The 22,003-nt window shown below is 39.7% G+C and overlaps 1 protein-coding gene across 6 annotated transcripts in view; it reads right to left on the bottom strand.

Annotated features, from left to right (window-relative positions):
* LOC107656386 (diacylglycerol kinase iota-like) overlaps positions 1 to 20,132 on the bottom strand; it is a 41,622-nt gene extending 21,490 nt beyond the window's left edge. For 3 of the 6 annotated variants that reach the window (XM_016444230.1, XM_016444229.1, XM_016444228.1), the window contains exons 1-4: positions 19,523 to 20,132; positions 3,023 to 3,131; positions 690 to 785; positions 185 to 259 (exon numbers count right to left, since the gene is read on the bottom strand). In XM_016444230.1, coding sequence (XP_016299716.1) covers positions 185 to 259; positions 690 to 785; positions 3,023 to 3,131; positions 19,523 to 19,710 — 468 coding nt within the window. In that variant the 5' untranslated portion in view covers positions 19,711 to 20,132. The remainder of the gene's footprint in view (positions 1 to 184; positions 260 to 689; positions 786 to 3,022; positions 3,132 to 19,522) is intronic. The other 3 variants (XM_016444226.1, XM_016444225.1, XM_016444227.1) reach the window with 2 other exon arrangements.
* Positions 20,133 to 22,003: the final 1,871 nt, after the last annotated feature.

The following is a 22,003-nucleotide window of genomic DNA, read 5'->3' on the forward strand; positions in this document are numbered from 1 at the left end:
CAAAAATTGCTGCCCACTGCTCCGGGTGTGTGTTCATGGTGTGTGTGTGTTCACTGCTGTGTGTGTGCACTTTGGACTTTGGATGTGCAGAGCACTAATTCCTAGTATGGGTCACCATACCTGGCCACATGTCACTTCACTTTTCACTTTTTCACTTTAAACAGATATTTCTGCCTCCGCTCACCTTGTCCAGCGCCTCGATACACGCCGTGTGGACCACGATCTTACAGGCTGCACACTTCCTCCGGGGAGCCGACTTCTTAAAGAGAACCGAACAGCACAAACACACAGAAATTTGTCATAGAGCAAGAGCACACATCTACGTTCCATCTTATAATTCAATTGTAAGAGAAATATGCTCTCATCTTCAGCGGTAAAAAGCTTCCTCTGAGGCAAGGAATGATTTTGCCAACTGCTTGAAGTGGCAATAATAGAGTTGCCACGGCTCTTGAAAACATCAGAGCATGGCGCCGCGCTTTAACAAAAGCCTAACAAAATCCTTTTACCTGCTGTACATTCTCAGACTAATAGCTGCCTCTTCCTTTCAATACACACCAGCCTCACATTATCTCATGAAAGAAAATGTCACTGCTAAAACACTCTAATGACACTCGTCTCTGCCTTCAGCTCGCCATGCAAATACAGACTTCTCTCGTCCGTTTGAACCTGTTTAACCACATTATACTCACTGCAATCTTGACCACGCACGTCTCTTCGCCCAGGTAGCAGAGATCGCCGGAGCAATTCGTCTCCAGCCACAGGTGATCACCGTTCACTGCATTCTCCTGCGCATAAGGAGATCAAATCAAATGTTTTGTGGCTTTTAATCCATGTTTACGTCTAATTTGGAAGGCTGTTCTCTCTGGAGGTCACATTCGTATCATTTCAGAAAAGCAACCATTATAAAACTTACTGTTATTCCTTGTGAGGCATAAATTAATGCAATTTCTTTCTTTCTTTGGACTCTAATGGTTACTTTTCTGAGTGTCAATGACATATGCAGCAGACAAATGTGAGAACACAATCTAAAAACGAGACAGTCCATGTCTGCTACCTTTGAAGCTAATGTCTATATGCTAATACTCATAAATGCTCACAAAATTAGTATCTATGCTCATTTAAAAGTCAATTTTACACTGTCAGGAAAACAAATCAAAAGTATTGATCAAATTCTCTCTAGAATGAAAAAAATCCCCTTATGCTAACTGATTAGCATGTAGCAAATCATTATTAGACTAAACTGAATCAACACTAAATTAACTTTAGTTAAATAATAACACTATTTTCTGTAGAAATGTTTTATAGTCTGAAAAAAAAAAACTGGTGTTGAACTGGTGTTCACTCCGAAATTGCTAGTAAATTTCACAGTTCATTACAAAGAAACAGAATTAAACATAAAATTTTAAAGTAGAAAGAGACATTTTCTTGTAATATTTACTCCAACAGTATTTGTTTTACTTGCAACTTCAAAACAATCTTTTTTTTTTTACATTTTAGTTCTGAGTTCACTTCATGAACTTTTCAACATGTACTCATTACTGAACTAAATTGAACTCAACAGAATTGAATAATGACATAAGTCAAGGTTTATACACTACAGATCGATTCAAAGCAGCTTCAGAGTACTAAACCAAGAAAAGAACAGTATTATTAATATTTCAAAATCCTTCAATAATGCAACTGTATTCATTTCTTTCTTGAAAAATGTTGCAATATTAATAGTTACTTTCTTGTTTTATTACCGTGAAGCTGCTTTGAATCGATCTGTACTTTATAAACCTTGACATAACCAATGTATAGGAGCATGTAACGCACATTCAAATCACAAACACTTATTTCATATGGCAACAACACTGTTGTGTGAGGCTTCAATTAGCACTGACTCGCACACACACTTAGCAGCTTTAGGAAGGCGTATTAATGTTTGATGGCTGCGCTGGTCACATCGGGAACTAGCGGGGAAGGAAAGGCCAGCAAAGACGCACAGGAAGTGCCCCGCTGGGCTCCGCCCCCTCAGCAGTCTCCATCTGTACACACAGCACCTGGATTAACGAGTCTCTCTATTACCATGCCAACCGTCTTTGCGGGACCCACCCACGACTAACTGCGCCCACCAGTCTGAATGTGCTGATATGTGCAAAAGTAATAATGCACAACCTTATCCTCGACACTAACATTAGCGCTTTAGTCTGGGAATGTCTCATATTATACACAAAACTCACACTATATATCATTAAAAAAAAAAGATGAAATATTGTAAACTAGTGCCACCTGTGGTTAACTCATCACCATTATTTACTGCATTGCTATACTGTTGCTAAATAAAATAAAGTGACATCAAATATAAATATTACATGAAAAACAACTAATTGAAATAAATAAGCTTACGCTGAAGTACTAAAATTACTAAAACTATACAGAAATAATATATTAAAGCTAAATAGAAGCATTTAAAAAAATAATAATGACAAAAGCTCAAAACAAAACTTAAACTGAAATTAAAATATAACAATAAAAGCTCATTTAAAACTGAATTAATTAAGTTATGTTGAAAAATGTAAGAAAGAAAATGTAAAGCAACTAACTGAAATAAAATAAGATTTAAGTGTACACTATACTAAAATGACAAAATAAAACTCAAATAAAACTAAATTAAAGCTAAACAGAAACATTTAAAAAGAAACAATAAATCTTATAAAAATGACAAGCACAACAAAAGTACAAAAAATTAAAATGAAAACGGCAAGCTAAGTTAAAATATTAATAATACGTAATACTATATAAATATACTATAATAGTATATAAATAATACTAAAATAACACTGGTTCTGGATGGTTATTAGGTGGTCGTTAGGGTGTTTTAGGTGGTTGCTTAATAGTTCAAATCAAAAGGATTCATGTCTATATTGAAGGTACCATATGATACCATCACAGCACTGCCACAGTCATTTTTTTGGGGGGAAAGCTGATAAGACACAGTTGGACGGACAATTGGAGTGAAAGACAGACGAGGAACACTTACGCTCCAGTCCACTGTGCTGCGAAGCTCCTTGGCTGGTCCATTGCTCAGGGCAGGGAAGGGACTGTGGGCAGGACCCAAATGCTGGAGGCCCGACCGTGAGATGGCTTTCCTGCGGAGCAGAATGACCACAAATAGCTTCAGCCCAAGAGTAAACGCATTCAAGAGAAAATAATGAGACCTTGCTGAAATAAGGTTTTGACATCTGGGCTAAAGCTCCTTGCTGCTGCACATAAAAGGACTAGTCACCGTGGAGCTAAAGCGGGGACACACTAAAAACACACACAACAGGAGACGGCCGTCTACCTTGTGCCAGTATCAAAATGATCCAGACCAATCTGTTAACCAGTCTGCTTGGCCAGGAAGTTCCCATAATTCCCTGCATGCAAAGAGAGCTTCTGCCTCATATGGTATGAAATAAGCAAAGAATGTTCTTAGACACAATGTGTGTATGTGTGCTTGTGTCACAGCAACGGACTTGCATGATTCAGTATAGTGTGATCACTTCCTCTGTCTGTCATTCTTCCATAGATTTAGCCATCATCTCATGCCAGTATCACAGTTAGATCTACACAAACTTATATTCACACAATACAAAGTACAAAAAATAAATAAATACCCACACTGTCTGTACAAACACAGAGCACACTACAGCCAAAACATTTCTCAAGTACATTAACACCTGCATTTGCTACTGATATATCAAAGTGAACATGTAGCATTCAGGTTTCATATCTCCAGCTGTGTTATTTGCAAGTTGTGCATATTAAAGTGTGTAACTGAACTTGCTGAATCTCCAAGCTCCTTCCTCAAAAACTGCTGCCACCTGATCTTCCTCCAAAGAGCTCAGTATTTAACATAGTAAACACACAGCGCCATATGGTCGTCTCTTTTGAAGCGAAGGCTGAAAGTGACCCAACACTGGGTGTATAATTTTACACACTCACGACACAAGCAACTGAGGCAGGGGGTGAAAAGAACAACGGATGAGGAAATGGAGGGCCGTACACCTGACACCATGCTGAAAGTTTCAAATCCTCGTCTAAAATTATCCCGTTCAGAAAGAACACAAGCGAGAGTCCAGTTACGAGCTCTTTTGTAAAGCGAGGCGGGGCCACGGGATCATGCACCTTTACCCTCCGAGCTAAAAATAGAGCCACTGGTGGATGACATGTGCGTTGGAAACATGCCACGAAATGTGGTGAAGGCCAGGAACATTACAACAAATACATAAACAATATGTCATACATGCGTAGGCAAGAAAAATCTAAACCAGGTTCTCTTTAACATCTCAAATTGCTTCTACACTCTAAAAAATGCTGGGTTAAATACAACCCAGCATTTTTTAGAGTGTAGAAGCAATTTGAGATGTTAAAGAGAACCTGGTTTAGATTTTTCTTGCCTACGTGTTGGGTTAAACATTCAACCCAACTGTTGGTTGAAAACAAACCAATTGCTGGGTTTGTCCATATTTTACCCAGCGCTGGGTTGTATTTAACCCAGCATTTTTTAGAGTGTAGACACCAATGTGCTAAAATGGAGATGAAACAAGACTTAAGAGAAAAATGATCTAACGTCTTCTCTAGGGTTTCAGAATAGATCTCAACAATGACCTTCTCTTCAGACAAAGTTGACACTTAAGTAAAACAAATTTGATGACACATGCATCGGAAAAAGGCCATTCATGACAAAATGCTGTGAAGGAAACATGCAACATGAGGAGCCGAGTAAGAAAGCTTTCGTTAGAAAACATCCTGAATACTAAATCATTAGTGTCAAATCCACAGGCTGATATAGAGACAGCGGAAGAGGTTGAGACCTCCATGTCCTCTTTCCCATTGCAGTCAGGTAAATGAGTAACGCATTTCTGTTTAATATTATTCCATGGCATTAAGCAAATCAATCAACGATGTCCACTATTTAAGGACACCATACATTAGCGTGTATAATCAGTCCTGGGTAAACACTGTGTCATTTCACAGACAGCAGAACATTTCACTAGAAAATAATCAACTGAGTGCAGGCAGAATGGAACACGATTTGAGATAAAGGATATGCCACACGCCATCCAGAGCCGGGGAAACAGACAGGAAGAGCAATCAGCGAGACTGCTATAATGGAATTAGTTCTACTAAAACCAGCTTTGACAGAGGTCTGGCTTCATTGAGAGATTGCAGAAGGATGATGTGCATGTTTGTGACATGTATCATCGGCCAGTATTAATTTGCCGTGCGAGTTCCTGTTTATCCAAGTAGCAGACATGAAGGGATGGACAGAGGGTTTACATGTGCGAATGCAGGGGATGTGTGTTCAATCTCCCTCCCACAACACCCTGCGGTAATATCATCCCTCCTGTGTAGTCATGGCAACAGTCCAACACACGCCACCGTTGGTGTATTTAAGTCTTAAATCTTGTTGTCAGCATCATAATCTCTGTCCCCGCTCCCATTGTCTCAGCCAATTACGTTTTGTAGTTGTGTGTGTGATGAAAACTCCGTCCACGCTTTAAGTCAGGTGTCAACCCACGTACACAGTTATGATATCATCTCTCTGCGCCGCCCACTCTCGATCTCAGTAAGAAAAGAAGTAAAAGAGTGAAGATCTGCTTGGAGTTCGGCTGCTTAAAAGACATACAGCAACACCTGGTCAAACTAGATTGCAAAGAGACCACAAAACTGTCACTAACCTGTAGCCGAGAAGCCTGTGGTACCAGGTCACCTTCCGCTTCCGCCCTTTCCCGCATACTCGCTTCTCCTCTACTGTCTTCTGGGCCCTGATCATCCTTCCATTTCTCCTTCTCAGCCTGTATCCTCCTTTCCTAACTTTCGGGGTGCTTCCTAACTCTTCTCCAGCAGCATCCAAAGTTGGGCAAGCAGACGGCTCACTTCCACCGCTGCAAGGTAGGCTGACATCACTGTTACACATGGCTGCCTGCTAGAGCCAGAGCACGCCTAACACACCCAATCATGCAACCTTCTGCTGCCCGTGTAGCGCTGAGATCATCAGCCGTCAGATAGTTGAGACCTGATGGAGGATACCTGAGAACCCGGAGGCGTGTATAGGTGTCAGATCCTTTCCTGTCACCAGAGACAAGAATCTCTCACAATCATCATTGCCATCGCTACCCCCAGAGAACCAAACCACAAGGTCAGCCCCACGTCTAGCACTTCAAGCTATTTTAAGGTCCATTATGTAACACAAGTTGACCTTCTGCAAGACAATATATGAGCAACCTGTTACAAAGGGACACTTTATCCAGGGATATGTCAGTCTAGCAGAGTAGTTGACTGGCTCTCTTCTCTGCCCAGACTGATTGAGTCACAATATAGTGACTCTAGAGGATGTGACTTCATTCGATGACCTCACAATCTGATGATGCAAAGCTTTTTGTGAGTAGTCTGATTATGTAAAATCAAATATTCGTGGATCGGTGTTCTTCAGTTAGTGCCTGGCAGGTGATGTACGCCAGCAAGTTCTTTCTTGATTTGACTAGTGATTATGAAAGAGTGAAAATGAGGCTGAAAGGGAATGATCCTTCTATGTCTTGACACAAGTGATGTCAACCAAGTAATGTGAAGACAATGAATGATCTGGACACGATCTGTTGGAATGTTCTGGCAGGAAGAGTCTCTGATCTTGTCACTCTCACTTTTTTTCTTTCTTTCTTTTTTCTCTCTACTTCTGCTTCGCTCAATCCCTCCATGTAGCTCTCTAACTGGGTCAGTGTGCTCGCTGTGATTCTTCCTGCCCGTGGGCCCCTGGCGAACATGCACTTGAAGGACAGCTTCTCTGAGCCTTACCATTACTGACTTCCTCAAGGCTACTGGCGCTCCACAGCACAACCCTTCTTCTTCTCCTCATTCTCATCAGAGTAGAAAGTCCTTGACATGGACCTTTTTCTCATGCCTCCCTCTCACTCCAGAGATTAAGATCTAAGGCTCAGCACTGGGGGGGGTGAAAAAACACAAGCGAGAGAAAGATGTGATCAAGCTAAAAAGTAACAAAATCAACGCATACGCAGAGCTCCCGCGAGACCCCAAGCCTGAGAGGAATCTCAGGCAGATCAGTGATTAGCACTAATTCAATCTTTGTGCTTTTATCTGAAGCCAGCAGCGTCCCGATAACAACGTGAAGAACAGAACAACACCAGAGTGTATCAAGAGGCAATACAGAGCGTTCTAGATAAGAACATCACACAACACATTAACAGCACTTCATCTTTAGCACACGTCTTGTTATCCGTTTATTGAATTACAGTAAGCAGGTGTCTCACAAGTCTTCTCACGTGACAGATTTGGGACATACATTACATATTCCCAGATGGATTCCTAATGTTTTTGTGGCTAACTTGTTTCTTGGTGGGTTCAAACCAGCAACCCTGTGGCTACAGCACACAGGAGTCCCACCAAGTGGAAAATAGTAACCAGAAGGTTGCAGATTGAGCCCAACAAGAAACAAATTATCGCCATTGTGCTCTTGAGGATTTTGTCCTTGAAACAGTGCGCTGCTAGTCGCTTTAAACAAAAGCATCTACTAATCCAGATTTTCCCAAACGTTTTTGATCCAAGACCCTGCAAGCTACTTTGAATGCTTTGGCTGTTTACCCTGTCCCGAAGCAAGGATGCCGTTTCTAAACCATTGCACTTACGCTAATGTTTCCTGAATAAATGTGGTCAGCGTATTAGTCACTCAGTTTATACGTGTCGGGGCTGAATTCCCTCAGGTTCCCTTTTTGTATGTGTGTGTCCGTGATGTTGTTGTTGTTGTGACTATGTGTTCATGTGTGTGCCGGACGGAGACACATTTCTCTCATTTGCCCCTGAGCTCTGTCACTGCAGCCTGTCACACACCCACTGACAATGGCAGGAAAACTACACACAAACACACACATACATACGCAAACTCAGCACATACATCACACTTGTGACCGGATCATGGGGAAGAAATGGAAGTAAGAGGTAGGTGGACATATCCGTGGGCAGATCCAGTTATATATGGGTGTTTCTTCAACTACGGACACATTTGGCTCGGTGGACCAAAAGTGAGAAAATAAACTCTTGTCAAACATACATACATCACATATATATATATATATATATATATATATACATACATACATACATACATATATATATATACATATACATACATGTTCCCTTTTTGTATGTGTGTGTCCGTGATGTTGTTGTTGTTGTGACTATGTGTTCATGTGTGTGCCGGACGGAGACACATTTCTCTCATTTGCCCCTGAGCTCTGTCACTGCAGCCTGTCACACACCCACTGACAATGGCAGGAAAACTACACACAAACACACACATACATACGCAAACTCAGCACATACATCACACTTGTGACCGGATCATGGGGAAGAAATGGAAGTAAGAGGTAGGTGGACATATCCGTGGGCAGATCCAGTTATATATGGGTGTTTCTTCAACTACGGACACATTTGGCTCGGTGGACCAAAAGTGAGAAAATAAACTCTTGTCAAACATACATACATCACATATATATATATATATATATATATATATATATATATAGTGTTTGATAACATTCCATGGTGGCTCTTCATTGACACTGTAATCATAGTACAATTGGATGGCACTGGAATCTGCCCACTTCACATGACATTTTCACACATACAGAACAAACTTTACTGCTATCCTTCTCGGGATGTCGCCTTCGCTCTTGAAAACCCAGATAACATCTGTGGTGGAGCTAATGATGGAAGAGCTCAGCAAGCCTGATTCACTGACAGATTTATGATCATCGCATCTTTAGTGATTTGCTATTTATTTCAGCTAAATTAACTCTGCGCCTTCTGATAACAGCATATATGCATGATACAAATCCAGACTAACTGTTCACTAGCAGCAGGTGTTTGTATCTGTCCATGTATGTGTGTAGTTGTGCCAGTGCCACTCATGGAAGGAGTAGCTTTCTAGCATTTTAAATCTTTAAATGCATTAGTTTGGTAATGCATTCATTGTGTAGTACCATATTCATTTATAGCATTTCAATAAATGCTCAACATGCACTTATTGTGAACTTATAAGTGTGCAACAGAACTCCCATCCTGCTGGTTTAGTGGTCAGACAGGAAGCCTGGGCTTTTCCCGCTTGAACTCCCCAAACAACAGTGCTCAGATATTTATATCCATCACCACCCAGCCTCACACTGCGACACACACTTTCCCTCCACAGTCCAGTGATGACTGTCATCCCTCACATGTCGTTCTGTCCGTCCTGTCTCTGCTCTGCCTTCCCTCATGTGTGAGAGAGGAACACATGAGGGACAGCAGAGTGTTTGTGTGTCCTTTCCTCATGGCGATGTGACAATCTGTTCCTCAATCCTTCTCTCGTTCCCTCTTTCCTTCCTCTTCTAAAGGGTATAAATATATAGGACATGTGTTTAAAGAACAATCCTCTTCAGTCTCTCTTTATCTTTCTCAACATCTTCTCAGGTCTTCAGCCTCTCACCTTCCTCCTTAACTCTCACTTTATCTTTGTCTCTTCTTTCTCTCTCCTTCCCTTTCTATCCGTACCCTTCTCCCTTTCCTTCTCGTCAGGGTCAAACTTCAGTGTCTCCCGGCAGACCAGCTGCTGTGGGCCACATGCACCTCGCCCTTCACCACATGACGGAGCAAAGACACTCTCCCCCCCCCCAACATCCCTCTGTCCTACATTCATCTCCCTCCCCCTCATCTTTTCTCCTCTCGTCTGATTATCTTATGCAATTTTGCTTCTCAAGTATTTTTAAGAATGTTTGGATATTTCTACAGGAAAACAAGACAAAAATACTGATTAAGAGAGGGTTTTTTTGCAGTGCAGTGGGTGCAGGGACCGTGGGCGGTCTGGCTTTGGCGAGTGCCATTCACGTGGATCCAAGTGCTCCTGGGTAATCGCCTATCGCTCTATTCATTTCAGTCTCTCCTGCGTTCTGACACTTTCTCCTGTTAAAGATCCTCATGCGTAGCAACACCACACATTTTACATTCCTCCAGCTCACTGAAAGACTCAAGACGGCAAAAGAAAAATGTGATTTCTTAAAAAGAACTGAAGCAATTCAGTCACTCAATTGACTGAAGATATAAAAGTGAACTAGATTGTTTACATTTTCTGAAGAAAATATTAAGTGGTGCTTGATTGTGCAAAACTTGGTGACAATGACTATACTATGGTGTCTGAGTGTTCTGGTACCAAGTTGCTGTTGCTGCTAAGATGTTCTAGGTGGTTGCTCGGGCATTATTTGGGTGTTCTGGGTAGTTGCTAGGGCATTTTCAGTAGCATGGCTACGCTGTTGCTATGACGTGTTTATATGCTGTTGCTATAGTGTTTGGAGTTGTTTTTAGCTTTTATATTGTTGCTATGCAGTTGCTAGGGTGTTCTGGGTGATATTGCTATGCAGATTATATTACACATTGCTATGCAGTTGTATAGTATTTTGAGTGTTTTTATGTCATGTCTATGCAGTTACTATGCCGTGTCACATTTTGTCACATTTCTATGGTGTTTTAAATGGCTTTTATCTTGTTGCTATGTGGTTGCTAGGGTATTTGGGGTGTTTTTTTTCATGTTGTTATGCGGTTGCTTAAGCGTTTTTTTCCCCCGCATTGCTATGCTGTTGCTACGGCGTGGATTTTATCTTGTTGCTATGCGGTTGCTAGGGTGGTTGCTTACTGGGTCAGTCATACCAGCTCACCCACAAGTCTGTTCTCTAGATATTGGCTTGGTTCCCTCTTTTAATGTAAGTCTATGGGACTTTTTTGCTCGATTATCATCCGCCAGGCTATTTTACAAGTATGATCCGTTATAAAAGTTACAGAACACTCAATAAACGGCACAACCTGAGATATCACTCATGTCTGTAGCACGAACAGTGTACCAAATGTCTAATTCTTATGGTTAGAAGTTTGTTAAAATCATATGTGAACAATAGCATTAGCAATGCTAGTCTTAAACACAAACAGCTTCTGCTGATAAATGGTTTCATTATCTTTTAAAGCATAGCGTCTTACATCAAAGTAAATCCTTGCGGGTAAACCATACGGATGGCAGCTCTTTACTAACGCTGTAAATAACAGTGATTTCTCCTCTGATGCTGGCATTCAATGCAGACACAATAATACTGTGTTATGTGCACAGTTTGCTCTTGCATGTAAAATATGTTATTTCAATTGCTTTGCGGTGCAACCGAAACAGCTGTGACACATTTCCCGGTGTTTTGAGGGAGAGGTCCAGACCCCCTGCAGTTTCTGTGTCCTTCCCTTGACTGTCTGTGACCTGACACACACACACACACACACACACACACGGTCTTTTGGCCAACAACAATCACAGGAAACCAAGTCAGGTCGACCCCTCAGAGTTTAGTAACAACAACATCACATATAGTATGGCTGAGTGATATAGCTAAAAAAAATTCTCAATATTTTGACAATATTCAATAGGCTATCTTTGCATTTCTGTCGCTCAAACAGTACTTAGTTCTATCAATACCAGGTCATGGGTTCGATTCCTCGGGAATCCACAAGCATATGAATGCAATGCAAGTCGCTTTGGATAAAAGCATCAACCAAATGCATAAATGTAAATGTATCTTCTTGATCATTATGAATTTGCAATCACCATTATTACAACTGAAAGCCACTGTAGCTAATTCGATTCAAAATGTTTAATGCAAGATCTAAAATACTATAAAAAAAAAAAAACTAGTTAAAAAATATGTTCTTCTTCAAATGTACACATTTCATTATTTGCATTTAAATGCAGAAATATAGCCTAAACTTACAAATTATATAATTTTTATAATATTTTACATATTAATATTGAAATGAATCAAACATTCAAACTCCATTTTAAGTTTCCAAGACACTGTCCCAAAAAAGCACATAAAATCGTCATTGTAAATATAATATATATTACCCAGTCCTAATACATAATGCACATATATTTTTCTGCTGGAGGAGGTGTTTGAACGCTCTGCACTGCATGCGATGTTCTCTCAAGTTATAGATATACACTAACGTGACAATCCGGCATCGTGCGCGCTCACGGGCTCCGCGAGTGGGCGCGTGTGGGATCGGACTGTGTAATTACATATAACTGTGACCGTGATACTTTTGTGTGAGTGTGTGTGAGATTAAGGGCATCATTGGGAGAGTATGTGGGAGTGCTGGATCCCACTCCTGCCTGTATATAAACCCCCTCTCGCTCTTTCTTCTATCTGTTCTCCTCCTCTGGCTGCTGAAACCTTCATAATTAACCTCTGTGTTTGGTGCAGGGTGCGGGGGAGGCATTGGAAGCACGCATCTCTCCCCTATCTGACCCATCCATCTGCTGAAAATAGCCCTGCCATCAAGAGCAAAACTCTGAGATGGACTCCGGCAGACCACAAACCTACACGAGTGTGTAGAAACTGCTCGGGCCAGAATATGAGTCCCAAAAGTCTACTTTATACTAATATCTCCAAAAGACCGGGTTTAATTACTGTCATTTTCAAATGACAATCCCTACAGGTGTCTTGAGCTCAGACTTTTGACTATCAGACCAAAGTCTGATCTACTTCGCAGATTAGGAAGTGAATGCAGATTAAGGAAGTGAATGCAGATTAACAGGTAAAATGATCAACCGCAGCTTGCTTTGTTTATATGAGGTTTAGTGCTAGTTAATCTAAAATTAAACTCTTAAAGCTGACTATATAAAGCTATAGGTTTTTTATGGGGGAAAAACCTTTTAACTCGACACCCTAAAATCCTAAAAATGCAAGACACACACACACATAAACACACATTACAACACGGTCCAAAAAAAAAAAAAAAGGGCTGAATTTAAATAATAAAAAGAAGGGGGTTGGATTTAAATTTTGAATTTAAATACTTAATTATATAAATATAACATAAATATTGAGGTCCAGGTTGCTTAATTGAAACCTGGAGAGAGACAGGCAAGCTATAATAAATAATAATAATTTTTTTTTTTGTTTGTATAATTAGATTTTTTTTTGTTTTTGTTTTTTACTTGACACCCTAAAATCCTAAAGTGCAAAACAAACAAACAACTGGCCAAAGAAAAAAGTCAGAAAAAGTGTAATGTGTATTTAAACTTTGAATTTAAATACAGAATTAAAATATGCAACTTTTCAGAAAGGGTTTGTATTGTGCAAACCCTCTAACAGCTAATGCTAAAACTACTGTATAAGAAAAATCTAGACAATCTAGAAAAACTCAGTCCACTAGTCATTTGTGGACAATTAATCAACTCTCCTGATTCATCTCTACTCTATGACTGACATCCAAAATCACAGGTTTTGAATTGAACATTAACGCTTGACATCCTAAAACACATGAAATGTAAATAAACATCTATTACCACTGTCAAAAACACATTCAGGACCTGAGGAAAAATAAATAAATAAATAAAAATAAAAATAAAAACAATGTTTATGTGGGCTGAATTTAAATTTAAAGAATGGGCGGGTTGAATTTGAATTTAGAGAACGTTTTTATCATGCAAAATGTTTAACAGCTAAAGCATTGCACAATAAATAAAGCACTAATGCTAAACCTAGAACTAGTGTTAAACCTAAAAAAATCTAGATAACCTAGAAAAACTCAGTGGACTAGTCAGTTGTGGGCGGACTAATGTCCGTAACCACAAGTTTTGAACTGAAAATTAACCCTCGACATCCTAAACCACATGAAATGTAAATAATCATCTATCATTCATGTCAAATAAACCCATCCATGACCTGCAGCTCACTGAGTTTTCTTTAGTACAATATGTAGTTGTTATCCGTGACCTGTGCCTCTCAAATACGCCATTCAATCCCTGCGCGTCCCAAAAAGCCTCTGAACACAGAGTAATGCTGGCAGATGGCTCTCCTGGTAATGATCAGGTAAATGTTGTGTTGTGTTGAAAACAGCAGTCTGAATGCAACACTAATGTGTGTCAGGACCCTGAATCCTCCATTAGTGTGGTAAAAGTGGGACGGATTTCCTCCGTACCGCCTCTTGGAGGGCTTCGGGGACGTGAGGGGCCTCCAGGTTTTTCTTTTCCACCTGAAGTCCTGGCTGCCTAATTGAATGAATCATTTGCTAAATGAGGGCTGGGCTGCTTTAACCCTGTTCTATCAGGGTATAACGGGCTGAACCCATCCACACACACGCACACACAACCTCCCAGACCACAGCTGGAGAGAGATAGAGGCAAGCTATAGTAATTAGTGAGCGCATTACACAGAGAAAGAGACCAGGAGACAGACAGAAAGGGAGAATTGTGCTGAAAAGATAATGTGTGCACAGAGCGAATGCAAATGAGCTGCACATGTGTACAACCTTATCCAGCCTGAGAAATAAATGATAAACTTCAGATCTCTTCTGCATCTTTTCATTTATTGCTTCTATTAAAGGCAGAACTGCATTACAGTTCAGCAGGTAGGATTAACACACCAATTTTACTGCTCCAGCAATCAGTTGAATTACTCAGCGTCAGGATTCAGATCATGAATAAAACTCAGTCCTGTCACATCATCGGCTAAAAAAGCCACCCAGTAATCCCAGTACAGCCTGTATATATGCAGGAGCCTGTGTACGGAGACACCATGTCCTCTCTACTCCATTTAACACATTCACCATGTTTACATATGCAGAGTTCTGGAGTTTTCCCTCAAATCAACACAAATGGGCAAAACCACATCAGATTTCTGGTCTTAGAATATATATACAGTGGTGTGAAAAAGTGTTGGCCCCTTTCCTGATTTCTTATTTTTATGCATGTTTGTCACACTTTAATATTTCAGATCATCATAAGAAATCAGGAGGGGGCCAACACTTTTTCACACCACTGTAAATCATGATTTCTCTGCTATTTTTGTGCAATCAAACCAAGAATGATTTAACAAATACACTACAGCTCGAATGGCGACAGAAATTACAGACCTTTGTCCACTTGCATTTTTGTCCTTCATCTATGTTCAAGAGCACATTCAGGACAGCAAAGACAACAGGAAATTAACACAACCCATATATACATTCTTAACAAATATCCCTTATGATATTGCACACAATTAATTTGATTCAAAGCAATAAAATTTTACTTTGCACATCTAAATGCAATAACATTTTTGGCATCTAAACGCAATACAATTTTTCTTTGCATCTAAATGCAATAACGTGTCTAAATGTAATAAAAAAAATTTGCATCTAAATGCAACATTATTTGTTGCATCTATATGCAATAACATTATTTTTATGCAATATCATAAATGCAGTAACATTATTTGTTGCATCTAAAATTTTCTGAAAAAAAAATAAAAATACCGGTATATATTTTCTGATGTAAAAATATTAACAATATAACCAATAACATCTTGTTAGGTTAGAACACTTGTCCTATATACGCTCAAAAGTTTGTTAAATGAGTTGCGAGTGCATTAAAAGAGACAATTATTAACATGATGGGTAAGTGATGCAACAAACCAAAGCCTGTCCATAAGGCAAAATCACGCCTACGACAGTTAAAACCACATTTCGTTCTCTCGTTTGATGCTCCACCAAAACACATTGACGGCAGCTGCCGTAGCATGTTTTATAAAAGACCAGCGAGCCTGTTTGAGCCATCAGTGTCAGAGAGAATTAGAGCGGTGAGATAGTGTTAACTCCCTGCTGAAGTGGGCGAAGACGAATGAAGAGACAGAGGAGGAGATGAAGTCTCTCACACCTCCAGTGTGTTGGTTGTCTGCAGGTGCTTCTCTGCCAGAACGACTGAGTCACGTAGAGGAACAACAGGAGACAGCACAGACAGACAACTTGTAGGAAAATGAATGGAAGAAACAGCATACAACATTCTCAAACTAAGACTTGTAAACATGTACTATGTTTATTTGTGGGCATTAAAAGTCATTTAAGTCATCATTTGGTTCTTAAATCAGTGGAAATGCAGTTCGGGCCTACTACAAAACAAAAGCCTGGGACTAAATTTTTGCTTCGACCCCTGATGAGGCGCAGCTCAGATCAGCCTGAAGCTTCACCGAACAGAACAGCCAAGGAAAAGCCTCTTACATTCACATACCTAATAAGGAAAAGCTTCAAAAGCCCAATCCTCAGACTGTAATACAAACCCCTGCCACAGCGGAAAAAAGCTGGCTTTATCGGCGTTAAGCCGCCCGGTTTGCGCACAGCCATCTTCAGGAGAGATTATGACCATTTATGTAAAATCCTTATTCGCGTCAGCCATCAGGATCTACTGAGTGCTCCTGGGTTTTGCATTTGGTAGGAAATGAGACAAGACAAGCCCTCTTTTACGCACCTATGCATACCTTTGTGTGATTAAACACATCAGCTGGACTTACAAAAGGACAACTGCGGGTTCAGAAAAGGTATGTGCACATTTAGTCACTGATGGAACGACTACAGCCCACGCACAGTATTTACACACAATTTCTCTTGCGCCTCAACGTTTACAGTAGGTGTGGCAGCCATTTCACTCTGATTCAGTGCCAGCTAGAAATGAGAGTTATAAAAAAAAATAAAGCGTCTATAGTCTTCAGCCAAACGCACGAAGCAAAGTGCCAAACAGGAGGAGGACTGGCACAACTTGACAGATGACTAAATGCACCAGGGCACTTATTAAAGTTTCACTGATAAAACACAACACTTGTATGTGATCAAATATTAAACCCATTCCCATCTATTCTGCAGCATCACTGGTGGCACAACGCATCACTTCCTGGTAATACGCTTCCTCGTTGTGCTGACTGAATGTTCTGGATTCAAAATGCATGAACAAACTGACCCTATTTACACATTCCTAGTCTTGCATGTTACTATGAGAAAAAATGTTTCTAATCATTCATCAAAATGTGATTTGTTCCGCTCCTAAAACAACTTTTCTGTTCTGATGACATCACCAATCCCTCTCACTTTACAGCCCCGCCCCCTCTATCCACCTGCCATATAAACCAGTAGTTCAAATCCAATCAAAACACATTATTTTCCTCAAATAATATAATTTTTCATTACATTTCAGAAGTAAATTAATTCTTGCCACACATGATCATGATTGGTCAATCTATTTAGAATGGTAAATTAATGAAGTAGCCGTTCACCATTTGCAGAAGCTTGGCAAACATGGCAACAAGTTTTTTGCAGGCCGACTCTGTGATACTGAGCAGACGATTAATAAATATAAATAAATATGCATGCATAAATATGCATGTTTAACTTTTCAGCAGCCTGGCAGAGTGAAAATGTGTCAAGCATGTATAAATCTACAATCGAGGCTGTGATCGGGACACTTAAAAATGCATGAGTTCTTTTTTATGTTCCACTGTCTGCTGCTGCCCTCCTAGAGCGTCCTGGAGAGAGAGAGAGAGAGAGAGAGAGAGGACACAAGAGCCTCTTTATAAGCCGAACATGATTCACTAGATAACCAAAAAACTGATATAAGTGCTAGGCCTATATTTCAGGAGAGTATGTAGAAGAACAATGTGGCTCTGTTCCAAATCCTAGTGAGCTGCCTACCTAGGCAGCATTTTAAGACATCAGATATGCTTCTGTTGCAAAGCCTGTTCCAAAAGATAGCAGCATGATTATTACGCTGATTGTGCTGCGTAAATATAAGACAACTTTTTTGGCACAGAACTATGTTTTGCGACAAGCTCGGTGATAAATATGCTTAAAATAATTATATTACAAAAAAAAATATTTAATTAAAAAAATATATATAAAAATAAAAATATATACTATTTTACCCAACATTTATGGATGCTATATATTTTTTTGTGCATTTGATTATCATGTAAATCAATTAAAATTACACTGAAATCAAATGTGAGTTCAGTTTCCTTTGCTTTTCATGTGAGGAACGCTATTTGCACTAATTCTTAAAACAAACAAAAAAAAAAGCATTAAATTCAAATATATAAAATAAAAATATATACTATTTTACACAACATTTATGTACGCGTGTATATATTTTTTTTTACGTGTATTTGAGTATCATGGAAATCAATTGTGAGTTAAGTTTTATATATAATATATATATATTATTTTACTGAATATTTGTGGGTGGCTGCATATATTTGTGTGTATTTGAGTATCATGGAAATCCTGTGCATTTAATTTGAGGAATGCTTCTTACTGTCTATATATATAGAGCGCTCTGAATCAATCATTTATAAGGTGTCATTACAGTTAGGGTGCTGCCTATGTAGACAGTAAACCCCAAGGCAGCTCACTACATTTTGGAACAGTGTTCCTGTTTTTGTCTTTGGCAAATTCAAAGCTTCCATTTTTAGACGCTTTGCATAAAAAAGCCGAACAAGACACTTGTTTTTATCTAAGATGCTTCGCATTTTAGGCCCTGCTGGCTTGTGTTTGTTTGTTTTACTGATGGTGTGGTTGGGTTTCATGGGACTTATTGATGTCTTATCTGAATTGGAGATGGATATAGATCGCTCCTATAGAGAGGACACCTTTGATAATTTCTTCAGAGACTGGCCTTAATTGTGAGCCGAGGATTGATCTGCTCAGAGGAGGATTGACCTTAAGACTCTGAAGGAGCAGTAAGGGTGGTAGTGACCCTCCTCCATGGACAGGTGGAAAACGGAGGAGGGGGAGGTCAAATTAGGGGTCTCTGAGAAGAGAGGAACAGGCAAGTTTCCTCAAGTGACCACATGAAACCATTGTTTCAGCATGAAACTAGTGTTGTCAATACGGCTCGATCCTTACATTGATCTGGAATGAATGACATGATCAATGCATCCCAAACAAAAAGCAAGATTTAGATGTTTTCAACAGCTCTAGGACAGTTTTAAGGTAGATAAAACATGAAGAGCACCATTGCACACGCAAACTTATCAATGCAAGTAAGATGGCTTTAGTTGATACAGACGCACCAGAGATTATTCTGAAATTGAAAACCATTCTGTAGTGCCGAAATGACGTTTAATATGTCAAAGCATGTTGTTTATGACCCTTACATGTGGAAATAGGTCTCTCTACCACAGATGAAGTCTAATTCATTACGATACAGCTATGCATCACTCTATTCGTGTTAGATTTAAATGCCAATTAAGCAATTCAATACAAGTGCCTGTCTGATTGCCCAAGGGTTTCATGTGAAAGAAGAAAACAGAGTTGAATCCTGACAGCAAATCATTAGCAGGCCAAACGACAATATAAAGATATCATGCATATGAAACGTTTTTCACATGAAGCAATTCATTCACCAACACTAGCCCTAATGCCATTGCTGTTCTCATGATAATAAACGAAATCTCCTTTCACAGAGACATCCTAGCAAGATGTCTATTATTATTATTATTGAGTATATTATTATTTAGGTGGGTGGGTGTTGGTTTGCACAACAAATGGGGTTTGCATTGTTCAGTAACGCACACAAAAAAACCATGAGACATGTTCCACCGCTCCATATGGTGGAGAAATACACGCAGTGTTGCACACGAACGCGCAGGTTTGAATTAAACCGCATATTTACCTGTACGAGATCTGTTTCCTGAACGCCAGACCTTTGAGTTTCTCCTCCAGCGAGTCTTCCATGTCGGCGAAGCTGCTCAGACTGTCTCTCCCGCAGCCGCGTCTCTGCTCGTCCGCTGATTCTCCACCGGCGGCTCCTCTGCTGCTGCGCTCCGCCTGAGACGCGCGTATGTTGGCCAGGGGGTCCATCACGCTCCGGTCGGCACTGAGTGGACCCCCTTCTCTCCTCCGGTGCTTTAAAAGTCCTTCCAACGCTGTCCTCTGGTGTCCCTCATGGGATGAATAATATCTATCTATCTATCTATTGATTCACGATTCACTCACAGAACTATCCAGCGGAACTACAACAACAGCTGCATCCATCCGTGAGGACATTCCGGGATTTGCCTCCTCATCCTCCACGCGCAGCAGCATCGGGCAACAAAAGTAGGGCAGAGGGTCTCCGAGCGGACGCTCTCTCGTGTAAATGCGTGGTGATCTCTGACGTGTCCACCGTGACCGTGACTGAAGAGTCTCCGCTGAGAGAGCGCGAGCGAGACGCGACGCGACGCGACGCGACGCAGGACAAGCCGTGTTTACGCGAGCGTTTAAACCAGCCCTGATTGCGATTACAAACCCTTTGTTCGGCCAGGAACCTCCTGAGACACAGCGAAAAAATAAATGAATAAATAAAACATTTTTTTAAAATAATAAACCTAGATCCTTTAGATTTATGACAGCTTGTATTTTCATTATTATACGATATTATAACCAGAGAATGTAGGGTTTATTAATATTATCATGTTGGCCACGCCCCCTAGCTTTTGTTACGACAGAAAAGCTGCTATTCTAATATTATTATTATTTGGCCACACCCCCAGTATCTGATTTGACAGAAAAGCACTGGATGTTAATGTTAATATATTATGATCACATTAAATCATAAATTTGATATTTCAGCTCCTTCCTTTATGGTTTCAGGAAAGAAATCGTTTTTTATTTATTTGTTCTCCCTGGTTCTGTTGTCCTCAAGCGTTAGCTGATATGTTTATTCAAATTTATCCATGAGCTTTCATTTTTTAAATAAATTAATAATAAAAATTATGATATGCACTTAATGTGCATTTTGATATTGATAATGGTATTTTTCACTTGATAGAGAAATATTTTGGTGAGCAAAAAATGTACTTTCACTTTACAAAAAAATCTATTGCTTCTTAATTAAAACATGTTCAGTAAAGCTTTCAGGTTAGGATGTAAAAATCTGCTCGTGTTTCCAGTACTGGTCAATTCTTTCATGTAAAAAAAAATTAAATAAAAAAATACACATTACAACTTAATTGAAAAAATCATAGCAAATGCATTTATCCAAAATATCCTAGAAATATTGCCATAATTGAAGAATCACCTCCATATGTCCCCAACAGCACATTTATACAAGGGTTAACATATAATTTTTCCAAGAAGTCATGAGAGTCTAGAGACTACATGCATTTTTCTTCTAACACAATTTGGCTGATGTGATTTAAGGTATGAAGTGCATCATCTGAGCTCTCTGATGTGGAGAAACACCTTTCTTTTGCATAAAACCTTGAGAGACAGGGAAATTATAATGCAGATCCAGTCGTAATGAAAATAATTAATAGTCAAGCAATTAGAGCAGTCATATGATGACATAAAAACATCACTCAACATCCTAGTAAGACAACAAACATAAATCCGGCTAATTTAATACTTTAATATAGAGAAAGCTAACATGCATAAAAGAGCAAAATGACGGCTCAGACGCATGATTTATAATGCTTTTACTAAGGAAAATATTTATTTGCTCGCAGAAAAGAGGACAAAAACAAGGCAGAGTGATTTCAGGAAGATCGTTTTAAGAGCCTGAAATTGAATTGTGATGCAGTGAAAGTGTAATGTAATTAAGACGCTATGCCAAATACACAAGAAATGCACATCATTTCCGACACAGATGTTGCGTGACAAACGTTTGCATCTGAATGCATCGAGTCAGGACAAAACCATCTCCTTCAAAATGCTCTTGATTCCAGGATAAAAGGATGGCAGGCATACTAAAAATAATAAATAACAGATCCATTCTACACGCCTGAATGCAGATCGCTAGGGACTCAGGTCGTCACAGTCGTTCATATCAGAGCAAGAGAACGCTAGACTTGTCAGCGAGCGTCTTTTACTCCCAGAAGAGCACAGATGGGGGTTGGATGGTAGCCAGATGAGGACAAAAAGGGCCATCTGTCCTTAATAAAGAGGGTAACGTCATATGATGGACTTCAGGGAAGGAGAGAATCCACCCTTTTCATGTCAAGTCCATATTGTCCCACTTTTATCACCCTCAACGACAAACATCTCCATCGATATCAATCACATCAATTCATATCTCTCCCAACACACTTACAATAAAGGATACTGCAAATATTTACATATTCAGACAAATGCTTTGGAAATTTGCCATCTTCAAACTGTAAACAGAGCGTTTAGC

Source organism: Sinocyclocheilus anshuiensis, unplaced genomic scaffold (genome assembly GCF_001515605.1).
Source record: "Sinocyclocheilus anshuiensis isolate Anshui unplaced genomic scaffold, SAMN03320099.WGS_v1.1 scaffold183, whole genome shotgun sequence".
In the NCBI taxonomy this organism is placed as follows: domain Eukaryota; kingdom Metazoa; phylum Chordata; class Actinopteri; order Cypriniformes; family Cyprinidae; genus Sinocyclocheilus; species Sinocyclocheilus anshuiensis.